This window comes from Chiloscyllium plagiosum, unplaced genomic scaffold (genome assembly GCF_037043375.1).
Source record: "Chiloscyllium plagiosum isolate Xiang-an unplaced genomic scaffold, Cpla_swu_hap1 HiC_scaffold_5, whole genome shotgun sequence".
Classification (NCBI taxonomy): Eukaryota; Metazoa; Chordata; class Chondrichthyes; order Orectolobiformes; family Hemiscylliidae; genus Chiloscyllium; species Chiloscyllium plagiosum.
Window position 1 is genome coordinate 134,853,493 of NW_028270143.1, and position 23,846 is coordinate 134,877,338.

Sequence of the window (23,846 nt, forward strand, 5' to 3'; positions counted from 1 at the left end):
CTCGTGCTCCCATGAGGAGGTTGAACAGTTCATCCACTTTACCAACACCTTCCACCCCGACCTCAAATTCACTTGGACCGTCTCAGACTCCTCCCTCCCCTTCCTAGACATTTCCATTTCTATCTCGGGCGACTGAATCAACACGGACATTTACTATAAACCAACCGACTCCCACAGCTACCTAGACTACACCTCCTCCCACCCGTCCCCTGTAAAAACGCCATCCCATTTTCCCAATTCCTTCATCTCCGCCGCATCTGCTCGCAGGAGGACCAGTTCCTATACCATACAACCCAGATGACCTCCTTCTTCAAAGACCGCAATTTCCCCCCAGACGTGATCAACGATGCCCTCCACCATATCTCCTCCACTTCCCGCTCCTCCGCCCTTGAGCCCCGCCCCTCCAACCGCCACCAGGACAGAACCCCACTGGTCCTCACCTACCACCCCACCAACCTCCATATACAGCGTATACTCAGCACCGCCTTCCTAACCTGCAATCTTCTTCCTGACCTCTCCGCCCCCACCCCACTCCGGCCTATCACCCTCACCTTGACCTCCTTCCACCTATCACATTTCCAATGCCCCTCCCCCAGGTCCTTCCTCCCTACCTTTTATCGTAGCCTGCTGGACACACTTTCCTCATTCCTGAAGAAGGGCTTATGCCCGAAACGTCGATTCTCCTGTTCCTTGGATGCTGCCTGACCTGCTGCGCTTTTCCAGCAACACATTTTCAGCTAAGATTAAGGCCAATCAAGGATAGTAGTGGGAAGTTGTGTGTGGAGTCAGAGGAGATAGGGGAAGCACTAAATGAACACTTTTCATCAGTATTCACACTAGAAAAAGACAATGTAGTCAAGGAGAATACTGAGATCGAGGCTATTAGACGAGACGGAATTGAGGTGCATAAGGAGGAGGTGTTAACAATTCTGGAAAGTGTAAAAATAGATAAGACCCCTGGGCCGGATGGGATTTATCTGAGGATTCTCTGGGAAGCCAGAGAGAAGATTGCCGAGCCTTTGGCTTTGATCTTTATGTCATCATTGTCTACAGGAGTAGTGCCAGAAGACTGGAGGATAGCAAATGTTGTTCCCTTGTTCAAAAAGGGGAGTAGAGACAATCCTGAAAATTATAGACCGTGAGCCTTAGTTCGGTTGTGGGCAAAGTGTTGGAAAGGGTTATAAGAGATAGGATTAGTGGTGCTGGAAAAGCACAGCAGTTCAGGCAGCATCCAAGGAGCAGCGAAATCGAGGTTTCAGGCAAAAGCCCTTCATCAGGAATAAAGGCAGGGAGCCTGAAGCGTGGAGAGATAAGCTAGAGGAGGATGGGGGTGGGGAGAAAGTAGCATAGAGTACAATGGGTGAGTGGGGGAGGGGATGAAGGTGATAGGTCAGGGAGGAGAGGGTGGAGTGGATAGGTGGAAAAGGAGATAGGCAAGTAGGACAAGTCCTGACAAGTCATGGGGATGATGCTGAGCTGGAAGTTTAGAACTAGGTGAGGTGGGGCAAGGGGAAATGAGGAAACTGTTGAAGTCCACATTGATGCCCTGGGGTTGAAGTGTTCCGAGGCGGAAGATGAGGCGTTCTTCCTCCAGGCGTCTGGTGGTGAGGGAGCGGCGGTGAATGAGGCCCAGGACCTCCATGTCCTCGGCAGAGTGGGAGGGGGAGTTGAAATGTTGGGCCACGGGGCTGTGTGGTTGATTGGTGTGGGTGTCCCGGAGATGTTCCCTAAAGCGCTCTGCTAGGAGGCGCCCAGTCTCCCCAATGTAGAGGAGACCGCATCAGGAGCAACGGATACAATAAATGATATCAGTGGATGTGCAAGTAAAACTTTGATAGATGTGGAAGGCTCCTTTAGGGCCTTGGATAGAGGTGAGGGAGGAGGTGTGGGCGCAGGTTTTACAGTTCCTGCGGTGGCAGGGGAAAGTGCCAGGATGGGAGGGTGGGTTGTAGGGGGCGTGGACTTGACCGGGTAGTCACGGAGGGAACGGTCTTTACGGAAGGCGGAAAGGGGTGGGGTGGGAAATATATCCCTGGTGGTGGGGTCTGTTTGGAGGTGGCGGAAATGTCGGCGGATGATTTGGTTTATGCGAAGGTTGGTAGGGTGGAAGGTGAGCACCAGGGGCGTTCTGTCCTTGTTACGGTTGGAGGGGTGAGGTGTGAGGGTGGAGGGGCGGGATGTGGACGAGAAGCGTTGGAGGGCATCTTTAACCACGTGGGAAGGGAAATTGCGGTCTCTAAAGAAAGAGGCCATCTGGTGTGTTCTGTGGTGGAACTGGTCCTCCTGGGAGCAGATACGGCGGAGGAATTGGGAATATGGGATGGCATTTTTGCAAGAGGTAGGGTGGGAAGATGTGTAATCCAGGTAGCTGTGGGAGTCGGTGGATTTGTAAAAAATGTCAGCGTCAAGTCGGTCGTCATTAATGGAGATGGAGAGGTCCAGGAAGGGGAGGGAGGTTTCAGAGATGGTCCAGGTAAATTTAAGATCAGGGTGGAATGTGTTGGTGAAGTTGATGAATTGCTCAACCTCCTCGCGGGAGCAAGAGGTGGCGCCAATGCAGTCATCAATGTAGCGGAGGAAGAGGTGGGGAGTGGTGCCGGTGTAATTACGGAAGATCAATTGCTTTACGTAGCCAACAAAGAGACAGGCATAGCTGGGGCCCATACGTGTGCCCATGGCTACCCCTTTGGTCTGGAGGAAGTGGGAGGATTCAAAGGAGAAATTGTTAAGGGTGAGGACCAGTTCGGCCAAACGAATGAGAGTGTCGGTGGAAGGGTACTGTTGGGGACGTCTGGAGAGGAAAAAACGGAGAGAAAAATGAGGCGGTCATGGCGGATGGAGGTGTAGAGGGATTGGATATCCATGGTGAAGATGAGGCATTGGGGGCCGGGGAAACGGAAGTCTTGGAGGAGGTGGAGGGCGTGGGTTGTGTCTCGAACGTATGTGGGGAGTTCCTGGACTAGGAGGGATAGGACAGTGTCGAGGTAGGTAGAGATGAGTTCAGTGGGGCAGGAGCATGCTGAGACAATGGGTCGGCCAGGGTGGTCAGGCTTGTGAATCTTGGGAAGGAGGTAGAACCGGGCAGTGCGGGGTTCACGGACTGTGAGGTTGGAAGCTGTGGGTGGGAGATCTTCTCAGGGGATGAGGTTCTATGTGGTCTGGGAGATGATGGTTTGGTGATGGGGGGTGGGGTCATGGTCAAGGGGGCAGTAGGAAGAGGTGTCCTCGAGTTGGTGTTTGGCTTCAGCGGTGTAGAGGTCAGTGCGCCAGACTACCACTGCACCCCCTTTATCCGCTGGCTTGATGGTGAGGTTAGGATTGGAGCAGAGGGATTGGAAGGCTGCTCGTTGTGAGGGTGAGAGGTTGGAGTGGGGGAGGGGGGTCGACAGGTTGAGGCGGTTAATGTCCCGGCGGCAGTTGGAAATGAAGAGGTCGCGGGTGGGTAATAGGCCAGCGCGGGGTGTCCAGGTGGATGCACTGTGTTGGAGGTGGGCGAAGGGGTCCTTGGAAGGTGGGTGGGAGTCCTGATTGTGAAAGTAAGCTCGGAGGCGGAGGCGACGGAAGAATTGTTCGATGTCACGGCGTGTATTAAATTCATTGATGCGTGGACGGAGGGGGATGAAGGGAGTCCTTTGCTGAGGACTGATCATTCGTCCTCAGTGAGGGGGAGGTCTGGGGGGATGGTGAAAACTCGGCAGGGATTTATAATCATCTAGAAAGAATAAGTTGATTAGGGATAGTCAACACAGTTTTGTGAAGGGTAGGTCGTACCTCACTAATCTTATTGTGTTCTTTGAGAAGGTGACCAAACAGGTGGATGAGGGTAAAATGGTTAATGTGGTGTATGTGGATTTCAGTAAGGCTTTTGATAAGGTTCCTGATGGTAGGCTATTGCATAAAATATGGAGACATGGGATTGAGAGTTTGGATCAGAAATTGGCTAGCTGAAAGAAGACAGACGGTGTTGGTTGATGGGAAATATTCATCCTGGAGTTCAGTTACTAGTGGTGCACAGCAAGGATCTGTTTTGGGGCCCCGATGAGGGCGTAGGAGGATGGGTTAGTAAATTTACAGATGACACTAAGGTCAGTAGAGTTGTGGATAGATTCAAAGGATGTTGTAGGTTACATAGGGACATAGATAAGCTGCAGAGTTGGGTTGAGAGGTGGCAAATGGAGTTTAATGTGGAAAAGTGTGAGGTGATTCACTTTGGAAGGAGTAACAGGATTGCAGAGTACTGGGCTAATGGTAAGATTCTTAGTCATGTAGTTGAGGAGAGAGATCTCGGAGTCCAGATACATTGATTCTTGACAGTTGCCACCCAGGTTGATAGGGTTCTTAAGAAAGCACGGTGTTTCAGCTTTTATTAGTAGAGGCATTGAGTTTTGGAACCCTGAGATCATACTGCAGCTGTACAAAACTCTGGTGCGGCCACACTTAGAGTATTGCGTAGAGTTCTGGTCACCACATTGTGGGAAGGATGTGGAAGCTTTGGAAAGGGTTCAGAGAATATTTACTAGAATGTTGCCTGGTATGGAGGGAAGGTCCTATGAGGAAAAACTGAGAGTCATAGAGATGTACAGCATGGAAACAAACTCTTCGGTCCAACCTATCCATGCCGACCAGATAACCCAAGAGACTTGAGGCTGTTTTCGTAGATAGAAGATTGAGAGGCGACTTAATTGAGACATATAAGATAATCAGAGGGTTAGATAGGGTGGACAGGGAGAGTCTTTTTCCTCAGATGGCGATGACTAGCACAAGGGAACATAGCTTTAAATTGAGGGGTGATGGATATAGGACAGATGTCAGAGGTAGGTTCGCTGCTAGGGTGTGGAAAGGACAGCCTGCAACAGTGGTAGACTTGCCAACTGTAACGGCATTTAAATGGTCATTGGATAGACATAAGGACAAGAATGGGTAAAAACAAGGACTGCAGATGCTTAAACCAGAGTCCAGATTAGAGTGGTGCTAGAAAAGCACAGCAGATCAGACAGCATCTGAGGAGCAGGAAAATCGACGTTTCGGGCAAAAGCCCATCATCAAGAATAGAGGCAGGGAGCCTCCAAGGTGGAGAGGTAGCGTAGAGTACAATAAGTGAATGGGGGTGGGGATGAAAATGATAGATTGGGGAGGAGGGTGGGAGAAGGTAGCAAAGAGTACCATGGGTGAATGTGGGTGGGGATGAAGGTGATAGGTCAGAGAGGAGATTGGAATGGATAGGTGGAAAGGAAGATGGGCAGATAGGACAAGTCATGGGGACGGTGCTGAGCTGGAAGGTTGGAACGGGGGTGAGGTGGGAGGAGGGGAAATGAGGAAACTGTTGAAGTCCACATTGATGCCCTGGGGTTGAAGTGTTCCGAGGCGGAAGATGAGGCGTTCTTCCTCCAGGTGAGGGAGCAGCGGTGAAGGAGGCCCAGGACTTCCATGTCCTCGGCAGAGTGAGAGGGGGAGTTGAAATGTTGGGCCACAGAGCGGTGCTGTTGATTAGTGCAGGTGTCCCGGAGATGTTCCCTAAAGCGCACTGCTAGGAGGCGTCCAGTCTCCCCAATGTAGAGGAGACTGCATCAGGAGCAACGGATACAATAAATGATATTGGTGAATGTGCAAGTAAAACTTTGATGGATGTGGAAGGCTCCTTTGGTGGCAGGGGAAGGTTCCAGGAGGGGAGGTTGGTTGTAGGGGGGCATGGACCTGACCATGTAGTCACAGAGGGAGCGGTCTTTGCGGAAAGTGGTGAGGGGTGGGGAGGGAAATATATCCCTGGTGGTTGGGTCCGCTTGGAGGTGGCGGAAATGTCGGCGGATGATTTGGTTTATGTGAAGGTTGGTAGGGTGGAAGGTGAGCACCAGGGGCGTTCTGTCCTTGTTACGGTTGGAGGGGTGGGGTGTGAGGGTGGAGGGGCGGGATGTGGACGAGATGCGTTGGAGGGCATCTTTAACCACGTGGGAAGGGAAATTGCGATCTCTAAAGAAGGAGGCCATCTGGTGTGTTCTGTGGTGGAACTGGTCCTCCTGGGAGCAGAAATGGCAGAGGCGGAGGAATTGGGAATACGGATTGGCATTTTTGCAGGAGGTAGGGTGGGAAGAGGTGTAATCCAGGTAGCTGTGGGAGTCGGTGGGTTTGTAAAAAATGTCAGTGTCAAGTCGGTCGTCATTAATGGAGATGGAGAGGTCCAGGAAGGGGAGGGAGGTGTCGGAGATGGTCCAGGTGAGTTTAAGGTGAGGATGGAATGTGTTGGTGAAGTTGATGAATTGCTCAACCTCCTCATGGGAGCACGAGGTGGCGCCAATGCAATCATCAATGTAGCGGAGGAAGAGGTGGGGAGTGGTGCCGGTGTAATTACGGAAGATGGACTGTTCTACGTAACCAACAGAGAGACAGGCATAGCTGGGGCCCATACGGGTTCCCATGGCTACTGCTTTGGTATTCACCTGGAAACTTCACCAACACATTCCACTCTGACTTTAAATTTACCTGGACCATCTCTGACACCTCCCTCCCCTTTCTGGACCTTGTTACGGTTGGAGGGGTGGGGTGGAGTGGATAGGTGGAAAGGTCATGGGGACGGTGCTGAGCTGGAAATTTGGAACTAGGGTGAGGTGGGGGAAGGGGAAATGAGGAAACTGGTGAAGTCCACATTAATGCCCTGGGGTTGAAGTGTTCCGAGGCAGAAGATGAGGCGTTCTTCCTCCAGGTGTCTGGTGGTGAGGAGCGGCTTTTGCCCGAAACATCGATTTTCTTGCTCCTTGGATGCTACCTGACCTGATGTGCTTTTCCAGCACCACTCTAATCTGGACATATGGATAAGAATAAAATAGTGTACGATAGATGAGCTTCAGATTGGTTCCACAGGTCGGCGGAACATGAGGGCCGAAGGGCCGTACTGTGCTGTAATGTTCTATATTCTATATCAGACTGGATCCGTCAAAATGCAATTCAGTCTCACCTCCCCTTAGATGAAACTGACAATTGCTCAAAAATTAACCAGCAGACTGGTAATAATGCCTTAGAAACATAGAAACATGAAACACAGGAGCAGGAAGAGGCAGTTCCTCATGATCATGGCTGATCACCCAACTCAATAGCCTAATCTTGCTTTCTCCCCATAACCTTCGATCTCATACCTAGCTGTCTCTTGAATACATTCAATGTTTTGGCGTCAATTCCTTCCTGTGGTAATGAATTCCATAGGCTCACCACTCTTTGGGTGAAGAAATGTCTCCTCATTGCCATGCTAAATGGTCCACTCTGAATCCTCAGACTGTGACCCTGAGATCTGGACACACCCACCATCAGGAACATCCTCCCTGCATCTACCCTGTCTAGTCCTGTTAGACTTTTACAAGACTCTGAGAACCTCCCTCATTCATCTGAAATCCAGTGAAAACAGTCCTAACCTCATTAATCTCATACATCAGTCCCACCTTCCCCATAATCAGCCTGGGAAACCTTCGCTGCTCTCCCTCAAGAGCAAGAGCATCCTTCCTCAGAAAAGGAGACAATACTCTAGGTATGGCCTCACCAAGGCCCTGTGTAACTGCAACCACACATCCCCGCTCCTGTCCTCAAAACCTCTCACATGAAGACCAACATCCCATTTGCCTTCTTTACCACCTGCTGCACCTGCACGCTGACCTTCAGCGAGTGGTGCACAAGGTCACCCAGGTCCCACTGCACACTCCTCCCAGTGTACACCCATTCAGGTAGGAATCTGCCGCCTTGTTTTTACTTCCAAAGTGAATAACCTCACACTTATCCAAATTATACTGTCATTGATTTGCGCACTTACCCAACCTGTCCAGATCATGCTGAAGGATCTCAACATCCTCATCACAGTTCACCCTCCCACCCAACTTGGTATCATCTACAAACTTTGAGGTGTTATATTTTGTTCCCTCATCCAAATCATTAATATATACTGTGATTTGCTGGGGTCCCAGCACTGATTCTTGTGGTACTAGTTACTGCCTGCCAATTTGAAAAGGACCCATTAATTCCTAACCTTTATTTCCTCTCTACCAACCAGTTTCTATCCTCTCAATACACTTCCCCCAATCCCATGTGCTTTACTTTTGTACAATTTTTTTTTTATGTGGGACTTTGTCAAATGCTTTCTGAAAGTCCAAATATATCACATTGACTGGCTCCCCCTTGTCAACTCTACTCATTCATCTACGTCTTCATAGAATTCCTTTGTCAAGCATGATTTCTCCTTCATAAATCCATGCTGATTCTCCTTTCTACACTCTCACCTCCTTTGGTTCCTTTTCCCTTCTCCCCATTTCCTACAAAGGTAAACCATCTGAAAGAAATTCCTGCTCCAGCCCTAACCCTGATTTCATTTCACCCTCCAGTTACTTTTGAAATCTCCCAGGTCCTTTCCTTGTCTCACCATGTCCGTGACAACAGATTCTTGACCTCACTACCCACTAACAATTCAGCTGTCTTTTCTGGGCATTCTTCTAGCTGATACTATAAACTCTCTCCCTCTTGCAAAACTGCTGTCATGGCTTCTTCGTATCCACAAAAGTTTTGGTAACATTCTAGACTGTAGATACTTCAGCTTCCTCCATCATCTCTATCATTCCTGAACTTCACTTTCTCTGCACAGTCATCTGTCTCTTGCTTTCCTTTCTTAACTATCTTAGTTCTATATTCTGCCCCTCCCTTTGAGTGTCTCCTGTTCTTCTTTCTCTGCCTTTTTGTCTCTTGCTTGCTTTATTGGTCATTTTTGTTTTTGTTTAATCAAAAATAGTGAGAAAAGGCATCACCCTAAACCATTTCCTCTTTATGACTCCGCAGCTACTCAGCTGTTGTGGATTTGCAGCATCTGCACAGATGTTTTTTCAATTCTTCAATGTTCAGCAATGACCATAGGTACAACAGAAACCTTCCATTAATGAAAAAAAAACTTTTGTTCATGAAAGAGCCATTGTGATTGATTTTTTTAGGAGACTGGGGGGGGGGGGGGGGGGAATCTTATAGAAGTCTATAAGGTTGTGAGAGGCATGGATAGGGTGAATGCAGTCAGTCTGTTTCCCAGGGTTGGGGAATGGAGAACCACACAGCAATAGGTAAGGTTAAGGGGAAAGAATTTTAAAAAGGAACCTGAGGGTCAACGTTTTTACAGAGGGTCATATGCAGAACAGTATAAAGACTCGCCACCTTTCTCATTTAGCATTCTCAGTTCATTATTTTTATTGTTACACAAAGCCCCATGAAGTATTTTCCGCAATAAAGATGCAATAAGAATGTAAGTTTGTCATCCGAAAAAAGCAGCCGGTTTTGTACAGTAGACATGACAACTGACTCAATATAAACCATACACTGTTTATTTAGCTGCTGTTGTGCTGAAATACAAGAGAATATGGTTTATTACATATTGTACTGAGATTTCCAGAACAATACGGTCAGTAATCAAAGCATTGTACATGTATAAAAGGTACTTTTGTTCCAGTTATATTAGCATGTGTGTTGAAACTTGCCTAGTATTTTGTTAATCTGCCCCATCCCCTACCCTGTTAGATTAAACAGATATCTATCCTTGATTTTGCAAATAAATTTGGAGAGTATGGTTCCTTTCAGAAGACCATATTGCATTTAAGTTAATTGAAGATAAAGAGAATGCTACAAAGGCAGTTTTCTCTGCTCTCCCCTTCCTCACTGGTGCAGCCAGGTCACTCTGATATCACCTGGAATAAAGCAAATCTAACATCACACTTGTTCATGTAGTCTGCATTCCTCATCCCCACAGAAATACTTTAACACTTGTTTTTTCTTAAATAAGACCGAGGTTTGGGGGGGGGGGGGGGGGGGGGGGGGGGGGGTGGTGGAGGGGGCGTGGGCCTTCTAGACCATGTCTTATCCTCTGCCTCAATGCCATTTTCCCAAGCTATTGCCATATGACTTGATGTCATTAGTAACTGAAAATATATTCACCTCTTTATTGAGCTTAATGACTGATATTCCACAGTCCTCAAGAGCTGAGAATTCATCCTTCTGAGTGAAGATGTTCCTGCTCATCTCAGTCCTAAACGGTTTGCCTTCTATTCTGAGACTGCTTTCCCTGGTTCGAGAATCCCGCTCTGCCAGCGGAAACACCCATTCTGCACCAAATCTCTCTATTCCAAAAATAAACTTAGAAAATACAAGGAGGCCATTCAAAATGATGACAGTTGATGATCCAACTCAGTACCCTGTTCCTGCATTCTCCCTAACCCTTTGATCCTTTTAGCCCCAAGAACAATATCTAACTCCTCATTGGCCTCAATCACTTTCTGTGGCAGAGAATTCCACTGGCTTGCCACTCTTTGGGTGAATAAACCTCTCCTCATCTCAATCCTAAATGGCTTCCCTGTGTACTTAGACCTTGAGCTGGAAATGTGTTGCTGGAAAAGCACAGCAGGTCAGGCAGCATCCAGGGAACAGGAGAATTGACGTTTCGGGCATAAGCCCTTCTTCCTGAAGAAGGGCTTATGCCCGAAACGTCGATTCTCCTGTTCCCTGGATGCTGCCTGACCTGCTGCGCTTTTCCAGCAACACATTTCCAGCTCTGATCTCCAGCATCTGCAGACCTCACTTTCTCCTACTTCGACCTTGAACCCTGATTCTGGACTCCTTGGTCACCGGGAAATCTATATATTGTGAGCTTCTATCAGCTTGCCTCTCATTCTTCTAAATTCCAGAGAGTACTAGCTTGATCTGCTTAATCTCTCCTTCTAGGACAGTTCCCCATCCCAGGGATGAGTCTGGTGAACCACTGCTGCACTCTCTTAATAGCAAGAATATCTTTGTTTAGGCAGGGGGACCAGACAGAACTCAAGACTCCAAAGTGCAGTCTCGCCTGTGTTCCACACAGTTGAAGCACGTCTACTTTGCTTTTGTATGTCTTCACGGGTAATATTTTCTCTTGATTTGGAGCAGGCAAGGCTTATGACAGTGCAACCTGGGATACGGCCAAATACAGACTCAGTTGCCTTGGCAGAACAACGGTTTAAAAATTTTCTTGTGGATGTGGGCATTGCTGGCTGTCCAGCATTTATTTCCAATTCCTAGTTGCGTTTGAGAAGATAGTGACGAGCTGCCTTCTTGAAGTGCAGTCCATCTGAGGTTAAAAAAAAACTAGCCAGAGTAGCCCTGTCTGGTAGAAGGCAAGTATATCAGGACAGACTTTGACTGGGTTACGTCTTCCATGGCTGGCTAAAGATGAACGGCCAATTGAGGAAGGTGCCTAATGCCAGAGCTAGCATGACTCTGAAAACTGGAACTAAATTAAAATTACCACAAAATGTTCTTCCCAGATAAACCTTCCTTGTCTTGGTCAAGGAATGCTATTAACATCAAATGTAATAAACTACAGAAAATATTCCCTTCTAGGTGTAAAATATATGGACACACAAAATAGCAAAATTTAATTTAAATAATTCCATGTTTCTCCCTTCCTGAAGATCTAGATAGTTACAGTGTCCAGGGGGCAATAGGAAATCCTGCTTTTTCACAGCAGAGGCTGACATTGTATAATTTGTTGTCTGACTGTCCAATCATCTTTCCAATAAATATTACAGTCATTGGAAAGTGGATTTGTACTCTCCAAAAGCCTTCCACATCTTCACATCCATTAGCTTTGAACTTGTTGAAGGGCTTGTGCAGCAGATTGCAAGACTTTGCATTTCAGGGGCATACTGTCAATACTCAACACATTCAGAACAGGGACAGCACGGGATAGATACAGAGTAATGCTCTGCTTACGCTGTCGGAACAGTACAGGAGTAAGATAGATAGAAATCTATCTGTACTCTTTTAAACTGAAAGTAAAGCTTTCTTGACACTGTTCCCTGATTGCAAAACTACAGAGTGGATGGAGGATGTTCCTACTGGTGTCCACCTTCAGGGTTACTTTGACCTGCCGCCTGCTGGTCCAGATTCCTAAGGGATCCACGACATCTGTGTTGCCTCCTTCAACCTGCATGTACCTTCCCAGGAAGGTCAGGACATCTGCTCCTCCAGAATACTGAATGACCTGGACAGAGTGGACATTGGGAAGATATTTCCATTAGCAGGAGAGACTACGACCTGAGGGCACAGCCTTAGGAAGACCTTTTAGAACGGAGATGAGGAGAAAATTCTTAAGCCAGAGAGTGGTGAATCATTGCCACAGAAGGCTGTGGAAACCTGGTCATTGAGTATATTTAAAACAGAGATTGATCCCCTTGACAATCAGGAACCTACATAAAGTTACGGGGAGAAAGTGGGAGAATGAGTTTGAGAAACTTCTCAGCCATGATTGAATGGCAGAGCAGATTCGATGGGCAGATGGCCTAATTTCTACACTTGTGTCTTATGGTCAGGCACACCCATGTTAGGTATGATAGGGGTTAGGGGTGAGATAAACAGAAAAACTTCCTTTACACAATCACCAACAATCATGCCCAGGACAGGGACACTGTGGGGTTACATATAGAGTAAAGCCTCCTCTACTCTTTTAAACTGAAAAAAAAAGCTCTGTCTATAGGGTCCCTGACTCTCTCAAGGACATGTACAGCAAAGGCTTAAATACAGAGTGAATTTACATTTGTTAATGTAAGCCTTTCCCTCATCTTTCTTATTACAAAATAACAGCTTTGTGAATGGATGTAGACAGCGAACTTGCACAGTATTGAAAATATTTACATTTGGTATATATTGCATAAATAGCTGTTTCTAATCAAGCTCACAAGCACAGTGTAGCTATTTCATCTATCAGTGCATTCAAAATGGAACTGAATGTCTATCATGAGGAAGAAGAAAAGCAAGTACTTGTTAATCCCATCGATTAGATTTAGCAATATAAGATAGTCATCAAGAAATCAAAGGCATGGTTTAGAACCTTGCACAGAGCAGACAGTATTGCTCTATATAAGAGGAAGCTAATTTTAAAAACACAAGGAAGATAGAGTGAATTCAATGAAAACCTTGTTTATCATAGACATTATTATCAGAAACCAAAGACTCCATAAGTAGCTCACACATTCTCAGACTTGGGAGAAAACAATATCTGACAGGGTGCTCACATCAGTGTCACTCGTTGGAAAAGGCGTGTGCATGAACAATAAGCAAGACAGTGATGTCAGATAGTTTAAATCTAGGCTAACAATTAAGAATTGCCACATTTGTGAGGGATGTGAACACAGCCAATGTGTGTGATGCTGTACCTTAAACACAAGTTCCTAACTTAGGATAGGAGAGGAAATGGAAAGTGAAAATATTTAAACTGAACTGGTTTGTGCAAAAGATTCACAACATAGATGTTAACACTGGTCAAGTCTGGAACTAGTAGGTGAAATTACTGGCTTTATACATAGCAAACAATTGACCCAAATAGCTAACCCATTTGCACTATGCAAATCTGAGGTTACATTACATTTGCTTGACCAATTGTAGACATTTAACTGCTACCAACGTTTTTTTTTAGAAAAGCAGAAGGAAATTATAACTTCCCACTTAGTCATGAAGAGGATCCCATGTTATAAATGCAAGTTTGTATATGGCTGGCTGCATCTTTGGCATTGCTGGCATTTTGGAATGCCTCACTTCTTGTACACAACTTGTCTGATGTATGAAGGCAGTTATTTCTCTGTTCATCTCACTGTTTCTCTTGCTACCCCTTAAATAGCCCATTTAAAATCAGTCTTCTTCACTTAATATTTATCTGGGCGAAAGTGAGGACTGCAGATGCTGGAGATTAGAGTCGAGAGTGTGGTACTGGAAAAGCACAGCAGGTCAAGCAGCATCCGAGGAGCAGGAATATCGACGTTTCGGACAGAAGCTCTTAATCAGAAATGAAGCTGGGACTGTCGGGGGTGGAGAGATAAATGGGAGGGGGGTGGGGCTGGGGTGAAGGTAGCTGAGAGCAAATATTTATCTGCTTTTGTGTACTCTTCCCCAATTTCTGAGAGTGCTCAATCTTTTCTTCTTTCAAGGTGACTCTATGTTCAAGACTATGTTCAAGTACCAGTATTCCAGTGCTATTGATGACAAGAGACCCGGCCCCACCCAGTTCAGTTGTTGACTTTATAAGATTGTATATATTCTGCCAGCACCATGAAATCCTAAACATAAGGTAGATTGTAAAATGAAAATATTTAATGCCCAGGTCTACACACCTTTCTTCTCCAACCAACTCTTGACTCTCATCCAACTTTTAAAGATTCTTTCATTACAGTGAGTGGATCAGAGTGCTATCTTCCTTGTCTTGCTGTATGTTACTGCACTTATCTAAAATCTGATATTTGAAGCATTTGTATATGGTTAACTGTTCTTACAATTTATAGCAGTGTTCGATATTCTGCACCTTTAAACAAAAATCACCAATATAAGCACCCAACAACTAGCAGTCTGGGTACTTATGGTTCAACTCCACTTAGTTTAGTAAATTACATAGAGCATTAAAACCTCCTAAATGTCCCAAGAAGCTTGGGAATTATTTTTGAAGCTTTCTTTTTGTCTCCACTGTCTGTGTCCTTCGAATCTTGTGATCCATCACCTTGTTGGCCTGGAGAAGTCTCTTCTTTTGAAGAGTCCTCTTTCTTGTAGAAAACTTCAAACCTGCTGTATACTCGTTTCTCTTTTCGAAAACTGTCCATCCTCTTAATTAAAGGATCTATATAGTCAGGTGTATCCTGGGCTTTGCCTTTGTTTTTAATCGAGTTTGAAAACCTTGCTGAGACACCAAATTGCTGCTTTTTATCAGAGTCTGTTTTATCTGACTCAGGAGTAACCTTTTCCTCTGATTCTCCAGGAGTTATATTCTCATTGGTGCTGGCATGATGCACTTTGGCACTCTCAGCTCGATTCTTCTGGCTGTTGGCAGAGATTTGCTCTAGGATGACCTTGGTATCATCTCGAAGATTGCTGCTGTAAAGGGCATTGGAGGTAGATGTGGAAAACCTGCTTCCTTGGACTGTTTGTAAACCTTTGGGTGCAGTGGGGTTGACTGGAGTCCTACGTGGTTTCTCCTCTTTCTCGGAGTTGGCAAGTACCATCTCACTATGGATAGTTTTTGATGGCTTTTCAGGATTCTTATTTTCTATGGCTGGAGTCAGAGGTTGCCCTACGTCGACATTGCTGTGCATTTCTTTTGATTTTGTATCACCAGGAAGGTTGAGAGAACCTTTCCATCTTGAAGGACTCTTTGAAATGGAATTTAAAATTGCAGATTCCACTCCTGTCTCATCCTCTTTACTCTCTCTTGTGTCCAGACACACAGCAGATGAATGCATCTTAATCTTTGCTAAATTGCCATTAGCATCTTCCAATTTTGAGGTAGAAGAGGATCTTTGGGGATTGCTAGCATTATTTGGAGAAGCTGATTCAGAGGGTGGGAATCCTGGCTGCAAAGACTCAATAGCTAACTGAGAGGGTGGGGGTCCTTGCTGCCCTGCTACAGAATTAAAGGCCTTTTCTGGTTTGTCCAGAGGCAGCTTTTCAGTCTTTGCTGACAGTACGACATGTGGTGTTTTAATTTCTTTTGATAATGATGTACGCTGGGTCATTTTGTTAATGGCATCTTGTACCTTTTTGCTCAGTTGAAGGTCTACTTTTGGCCTTGCTTTATGTTGGTCACTCGTTTGAGTGTCTGGGTCATGACCACCCAAAGCAGAGTCAGTCTGCTGCCTACCCAGGTCCAAATCTAGTGGTTTTCCAATAAAAACCTCTTTGGAATTTGGTTCAAATGTTTTGGGAGTTTCATTTGGCAAGTTCTTGTCAGGCATTGAATATTGGATTAGTTTGGTTTGGTCATTGCTACTATTTTCCTGCAAATCTGCAGCTGCTTTAGATTCCCGAATCCCTTCAGGTTCCTTTTCTTCTTCCTGTTTCTGCTCCCTGATGCTCCGGATTCCTTTCCCTTTTTGTGCGATATGTTGTTCTGTTTTGGAATTATTGAAGATCAGTGAAGAACGCAGTCTGGAGCTCCTTTGCAACATAGGGTTGAGTTTACTACGCATGGATTCATGTTTTGCCAACTTCATATTCCGCTCCTCAAATCCTTTATCCGATGAAAGAGATTGGTCATCAGTTAAGTCTGCTTTTGGAGACTTTGAGTTATAGAAATCCAAACGTTTATAACTTGTAATATGTGTAGGTTCTCTGAACAAGGGTTTCTCTAAAGGTGCTGTGTTTTGCCTTGAAACATGAAGCACTTCGTTGTTGCTCTGAGATTCATCTGGTATAGAAACATCATCTTCAAGCTGCTCGGGGTGCTCATCCTGATAACTGAAATAGGAGCCAATTCTCCATCTTCTCAGCCCATGTTTGGTGGGTTGATCATCAGACTTTCGACCCAGACTGGACTCTGTGAAAAGCATTTTTGGATCCAGAACCTGTTTCTGAGTTGGTGACTTTTGACAGGCATATGATTGGCCAATGTTGGGCCGCTTCTGTATTTTCTGCCCTAGCCTTCCATCACCTACTGGATCAAGATCACTTGAACCATGCCGGACCTCTTTGGAGGAGTTGGAAGGTTCATAGTTTGCCGGAAGTGGATGGAGCGGTAAACCAGTCAGACAGGACTCTTCACGATTCTTTAGATCGTACCAGTGCCTTGGTTGTTCTGCTGACTCATTGTACTGATGCTGAGTTGTTCTGTTTTGTCTAAATCGTTCAAGTATTCCCAGGCCATCATTTAGATGCTTACTGTTAAATGAGCTGAACCTATTCCTTGTTAATCCAGGCTCCAAAGGATACCTCTTTTCTCTGAATAATTGCTCAGATCTAGCATCTAATTCATCATAATGCTCACTTATTCTTCCGTATCTACGTTCCATAGAATCGTAACTTTCAAAAGTCCCTTCTGCATAACTTCTCCTTTTAAATGCGTTAATTTCCATCTGCTTTGCTCTCATAACAGCACTGGATGTAGGATCAAACCGAAAATCGTCCTGTTGAATCTGTGTAAACTGTCTCATGAAGCCTCTGATGCCAACTTCCTCCTTGTTTTGCCTGTAGACATCATTCTGTCTAAAACTGTGGCCAAACTGATCACGATCTGGGTCTGCCCATGAATAACCAGAATGCTGTGAAAGCATGTCCTCTTGATGCTTAAATCTAGGGCTTTGTTTGCGTCGCCATCTGTCAGTAGGCTGGTATGGTTTCACTGTGTAAAAATTATCTGGTTCTGGCATGAGATTCTCTACACCAGGGAGAGGGTGAGACTGGGCAAAAAGAATTCGAAATTCTTCATCAAAAATTGCTACAAGTTCTCCCTGAAATCGTTGAACAATACTGCGATGAATCTTCTCAAAGGACCACATAAAGCTGGAGGATAAGGAAAGAGAAATTAAATAGTACCATTGCATTAATGAACATTCAATCTCAAACATCACTGATGATCATAGTTCTGTTCCCTAGAAACATTCCATAAAAACCGAACACTCCACAAAACACTCCTAGTAACATTCTGGACATGGAAATGGAGATGAGTGCCACTACTGCCTTCAAAGCCAAACCAGTGGCTGCCATGTCATTTCTTTTAGGTAAGAGATCATCATCACCTCTAGCAGAACAAGCTTTAATTTCTCATTGTCTGAGACATATTTAGCAAATTTGCCAAGAATGAGTCTTTAACAAACTTCCACAAGCTTCCTCCATTACTTATTTCAATTGTCTGACAGTTTTTATTAATTTCCTTTGAACGCAGATGCAATTCCATTTGGATCTCCCCAGATCCTAGCCTCTCATCATTAAAAAATATTCTTATTTGCCTTTGGTGGAGCTAAAATAAACGGCCTTACAATTCTCCACTGTGAACTCTACCTACCATTATGTCACTCATTCAGTTAATCTGTCCATGCTCTTTTGTAGGTTTAGATTTAGCCTCTTCCTTGTCTGATTGATGAAAATGAAAGGTCCATTCACATTTTTCAAGTTCTTTCACAAATGACTACTGAAGCAAACAGCCAAACTTTATTCACTCAGCCCAAACTGACTTTACAGAGTGGAGTTCCTGTCTTGATCAAGACAATCCTTTCAACTCTCAGATTAATGTATGAGAGAAAATAGGTCTATGTTCAACAGTGAGTAAACAGCGCACATGCAGCAATGAACTGTGAAGATAAGACAAGATGTGGGGGTGCTAGTGTTGGACTGGGGTGGACAAAGTTTAAAATTACACAACGCCAGGTTATAGTCCACCTGGTTTATTTGGAAGTACTTGCTTTCAGAGTGCCTCTCCTTCAAATTAGTATCAACAGCTTGTAAACACCTCAGGCTGTTGGCATTAGAAACAGGTTTTTCCTGTGGGAGATAATGATCTTGCACTGGATTAAAAGGGCTGTGTATCAGTATTAGCATACTGCATGCTTCAGGTGGAATTCTTGACCTGCAGTGATAGTGTCCTAACATCTGAGCCAGGAGGCCTGGTTCAAGTACCATCTGCTCCAGTAGTACTAACATCTCTAAGAAGGTTGATTAGAAAATACCTACTGCATGCTTCAGAGGTTAAGTATTCTGATAAAGGATAGTTAGTCTATCACTTACCTGTAGGAACCACAGAGAACTGCATTACAATCCACCAGCATGAATCGTTCTATCAAGCTGCCAGTAAAAGACATCCCAGATTTGCAGGTGTAGGTTGATCCTGTTAATGTCCTCACTCTCAGGAACTGAAGAGAACGAAAAAAGATAGGTCACATATAAGGTAGTCTCCATTTCTGTTTACTCACACTGTGGTGTGGCAGCACATTATCATTAAACTCACTTGTAACTCATTCAATGCCTTTTCAACTAGTGAATAAAGCTACCCACTAGAGACTACATGAGGATTAGCAAATCCCACCACTGGCAATTTTAACTTAATCAGGCTAACACATTGTGGGTGACAACGGAAAAAGAAATTTTCAGAAGAACTCAATGATTCACTAATATCTTACAGGGAGCCATCTTTACTTTTCATGGCACATAGATGTCACCATTAAGGCCAACATTTGTTGGTTATCCTTAGTGAATGACTTACTCAACTCATTTAGGATAATTAGGGCAATTAAGAGGCAACTACTTCACTTTGGTTCTGGAGTCCCGTGTAGATCACAAGAACAGTACCTTCTTCCTTAACGACTTTAGTGATCCAGGTAGGTTTAAAAAAACCTTTGACTAGCTATATATTCCAGATGTATCAGGTGAATTTAAATTCCACCAGCTACTGGTTACCATTACACACTGTCTCTAGCCCACAAAGTTCTCCAGTCTTATACAATGTTACTGGTGTGGTGGTATCATTGTGCAATTGAGGGTTTGATCGATTATTTCAGAACCAGTCGTGTCACATGGATGTTGCATTTGGCCTGGCCCTGTGGTCCCCAGTGTCCCTGCCAATTTGATTCATTATTAAGAATGGCTTAAAGCACAACATACAAAGATGGCTAAAAGCCATGACAACATTCCAGCCACAGTAAGATCACAAGATCATATGAAACAGGAGCAGCCGTAGGCTATTCAGCCCATTAAGCCTGCTCCACTATTCAATAAGCTCATGGCTGATCGGATTGTGTGCTCAATACTATTTTCTCACCACAGCCCTCTAACATCCCCAATAATTCAGGCCAAAACAAATGTCTGTGTAACTGTAGGACTGTAACAAAGACTGGAGTACTTTGTGGGCTAGGGACAGTGGTGTAATGGTAACCAGTAGCTGGTGGAATTTAAATTGATTTCATTCATCTGAAAGAGAGACAGGATTAATATCGATGTTTTAGATGAGACAGAGGAGGAGGAAGAAGTAGTTGCATTACTGGTTAGGGAGCATATCATGGCAGTGTTGAGGGAAGATGCCCTGGAGTAATCTTGCTGCTCATCAGTGCATTGAGTATTGGAGTTGGGAGGTCATGTTGTGGCTGTACAGGACATTGGTTAGGCCACTTTTGGAATAATGCATTCAATTCTGGTCTCTCTGCTGTAGGAAAGATGTTGTGAAACTTGAAAGGGTTCAGAAAAGACTTACAAGAATTTTTTGCCAAGGCTAGAGAGTTTGAGCTATAGAGAGAGGCTGAGACTCGGATTATTTTCCCTGGAGCATCAGGGTGACTTTAGGGTTTATAAAATCATGAGGGGAATGGATATGGTGATTAGCCAATGTCTGTTCCCCAGTGTAGAGAAATTAAAACTAGGGGGCGTAGGTTTAAAGTGAGAGGGGAAAGATTTAAAAGAGACCTGAGGAGCAACATTTTCACACAGAGGGTGGTACGTGTATGGAATGAGTTGCCAGAAGAAGTGGTGGAGGCTGGTACAACTACAAAATTTGAAAGGAATTTGGATGGGTATATGAATAGGAAGTGTTTAGAGGGATATGGGCCAAATTCTGACCAATGGGACTAGATTAATTTAGGATATCTGGTCGGCATGAACGAGTTGAACCAAAGGGTCTGCCTTTCTGCTGTACAACTCTTAGTACTATGAGTATAGCTCAGGAATAGGAAAGATGCAGTTACAATGCTGGGATTATACTACAGACCTCCCAGCTACCAGTGGGAGATAGAGGAGGAGATAGAGAACAAAGAACAAAGAAAATTCACACCCAGGAACAGGCCCTTCAGCCCTTCAAGCCTGAGCTGATCCAAATCTACTGTCTAAACCTGTCGGTCAATTCCTAAGCAACTGTATCCCTCTGCTCCCCACCTACTCATGCATCTGTCCAGACACATCTTAAATGAATCTACCGTGCCTGCCTCTACCACCTCTGGTGGCAACGTGTTCCAAATGCTCACCACCCTCTGTGTGAAATATTTGCCACATGTATCCTCCTTAAACTTTCCACCTCTCACCTTGAAAGCGTGACCTCTCATTATTGAATCCTTCACCCTGGGAAAAAGCTTGTCTCTATCCAGCCTGTCTATACCCTTCATGATTTTGTAAACTTTAGTCAGGTTCCCCCCTCAATCTCCTTTTTTCTAATGAAAATAAAGATATGTAGTCAGATTCTGGAAAGATGTTAAAGTAATAGGGTTATTGTGGTGAGTGACTTTAACTTCCCCCATATTGACTGGGAATCACTTAGTGCCAGGCATGTGGATGGAGAGCAATTTGTTAGGTGTGTCCAGAAGGGTTTTTTGAAACAGTACGTGGATAGTCTGAGAGAGTTGTTGTACTGGACTTGCTATAGGAAATGAACCAAATGATCAAAGTTTCACGGGGAATAGTGATCATAGTTCTGTAAGTTTTCAGAAACTTAAAGATAAGAGCAAGAGTGAACCTTGGATGAAGGTATTAAACTGGGGACAGGCCAATAGTAGCCGAATTAGGCAAGAATTGGAGAATGTGGATTGGGAGCAGCTTTTTTGGATAAATCCACATCTGACATAGGGGAATGTTTTAAGGACCAATTGTTTAAAGTATAGGAAGGCATGTTCCTGTGAAAATGAAGGTCAGGAATGGCAGGATTCAGGAACTTTGGATGTCAAAGGAAATTATCAATTTTTAGTCAAAAAAAAAGGGAAACATACCTAAGGACTAGGCAACTAAAAATAGATGAAATCCTTCAAGAAGATAGAGAAAGTAGGAAGGGACTCAAATGGGGAGTTAGGAGGGTTATATTCTGGCAGATCAACATAATGAACTGTTGAGTGTCTTGAAATGTATTAAGGCTTACAGGTCCCCAGGACCAGACGGAATATATCCCAGAATATTGTGGGAGACAAGGGAGGAAATAGCTGGGGCCTGAACAGATTTCTTTTCATCCTTTTGACCTCAGACAAGGTTCCAGAGGACTGGAAAATGGCCAATATCGTTCCTTTGTTTAAGGAGAGATACAGAGATAATCTAGGTAATTATAAGCTGGTGAGATTGATGTCAGTGGTAGGGAAGCTTTTTGGAGAAGATACTGAGAGACAGGATTTATTCACATTTGGAATCAAATGGATTTGTTAGTGATAAGCAGCATGGGTTTGAGAGGGGAAGGTCATGTCTCACCACTTGATTGAATTTTCTTTGAGGAGGTGACAAGAATGATTGATGAGGGAAGGGTAGTGGATGTTGTCTACATGGACTTTAATAAGGTATTTAATAAAGTACCTCATGGCAGGATAGTACAAAAGGTAGTCTCATGGGATCGAGAGTGAGCTGACTAGATGGACACAAACCTGGCTTGGTCATGGAAGACAGTATCAGTGGAAGGATGCTTTTTGGAATGGAGATAAGTAACTAGCCATGTTCTGCAGAATGATTAATGCTGAAACCTTTGTTGTTTGTAATATATAGAAATGGACTGCAGGAAAAGTGGGTGGTAATTAGTAAGTTTGCGGAAAAGAGCAAATTTGGTGGAGTTGTAGATAGTGAGGATAGAGCATCAAAAGATACAGTGGGATATAGATAGCTTGCAGATTTGGGCAGAGAAAAGGTTTAATCCAGTCAAATGAGAGGTGATATATTTTGGAAGATCAAATTTAAATGCCAATTATACATTTAATGGCAGAGCCCTTGGGAGCATTGACATACAGAGGGATCTGGGCATACATGTCCACAAATCCCTGAAAGTGGTAACACAGGTGCTTAAGATGGTCATTAGCCTTCTTTACTGGGGTATCGAATGTAAAAGTTTGTTGAGTTTTATACAGCTGTAACACAACTTTAGTTAGGCCATACTTGGAATATTGTATGCAGTTCTGGTCACTAGACTACCGGAATATGGATGCTTTGAAGAGGATGCAGAGAAGGTTTACCAGGATGTTGCCTGGTTTGTAAGAATTTAGTTAAGAGGAGAGGTTGGATAAACATTGAAGATAAGAACTAAGAGCAGGAGTGGGCAGTCTGGCCCTTCGAGTCTGCTCCGCCATTCAATAAGATTTTGGCTGATCTTTTCATGGACTCAGCTCCACTTACCCGTGTTTTAACCATATCCCTTAATTCCTTTATTTTTCAAAAAATGTATCTATCTTAGCTTTAAAAGTGATTACTGAAGTAGCATCAACTACTTCACTGGGCAAGGAATTCCATCGATTAACAACGCTCTGGGTGAAGAAGTTCCTTCTCAGTTCATCTCTAAGCCTGTTCTCTAATTTTGAGGCCATGCCCTCTTGTCCTAGTTTCACCTGCCAGTGAAAACATCCTCTCTATTTCTACTTTATCAATTCCCTTTATAATATTATATGTTTCTATAATATCCCCCCTCATTATTCTGAATTGCAATTAATATAATCCCAATCTAATCAACCTCTCCTCGTAAACCAACCCCCTCAACTCTGGAATCAACCCAGTGAACCTCCTCTGCATCCCCTCCAGTGCCAGTACATCCTTTCTCAAGTAAGGAAACCAAAATTGCACACATTACTCCAGGTGTGGCCTCAGCAGAACCTTGTACAGCTGTAACATAACCTCCCTGTTTTTAAACTCAACCCCTTTAGCAATGAAGGACAAAATTCCATTTGCCTTCCTAATTATACACTATAGCTGCAGACCAACGTTCAATGATTCATGCACAAGGACACCCAGGTCCCTCTGCATAGCAGCATGCTGCAATGTTTTACCATTCAAGTAATAATCGGTTTTGCTGTTACTCCTACCAAAATAGATGACTTCACATTTATTAACATTGTTTTCCATCTACCAGACCTTTGCCCACTCATTCAATGTATCTATTTTGCTGTGCAAAGTTTCACAATCCTCTGCACACGTTGCTCTGCCACTCATCTTAGCGTCATTGGCAAACTTTGACACCGTACATGTGGTCCCCAACTCCAAATCATCTATATAAATTGTAAATAATTGTGGTCCCAACACCGATCCCTAAGGCACACCACTAGTCACTGAATGCCAACCAGAATAGCACTCATTTATCCCACTCTTTGCTTCCTGTCAGTCAATCAACCCTCTATGCTAAT

At 44.4% G+C, this 23,846-nt stretch overlaps 1 protein-coding gene across 1 annotated transcript in view; it reads right to left on the reverse strand.

Moving 5' to 3' along the window:
• Positions 1 to 13,490: 13,490 nt before the first annotated feature.
• LOC122550216 (protein FAM83H-like) overlaps positions 13,491 to 23,846 on the reverse strand; it is a 115,445-nt gene continuing 105,089 nt past the window's right edge. Inside the window, exons 4-5 of the mRNA XM_087987737.1 lie at positions 18,517 to 18,641; positions 13,491 to 17,295 (exon numbers count right to left, since the gene is read on the reverse strand). Coding sequence (XP_087843863.1) covers positions 14,427 to 17,295; positions 18,517 to 18,641 — 2,994 coding nt within the window. The 3' untranslated portion in view covers positions 13,491 to 14,426. The remainder of the gene's footprint in view (positions 17,296 to 18,516; positions 18,642 to 23,846) is intronic.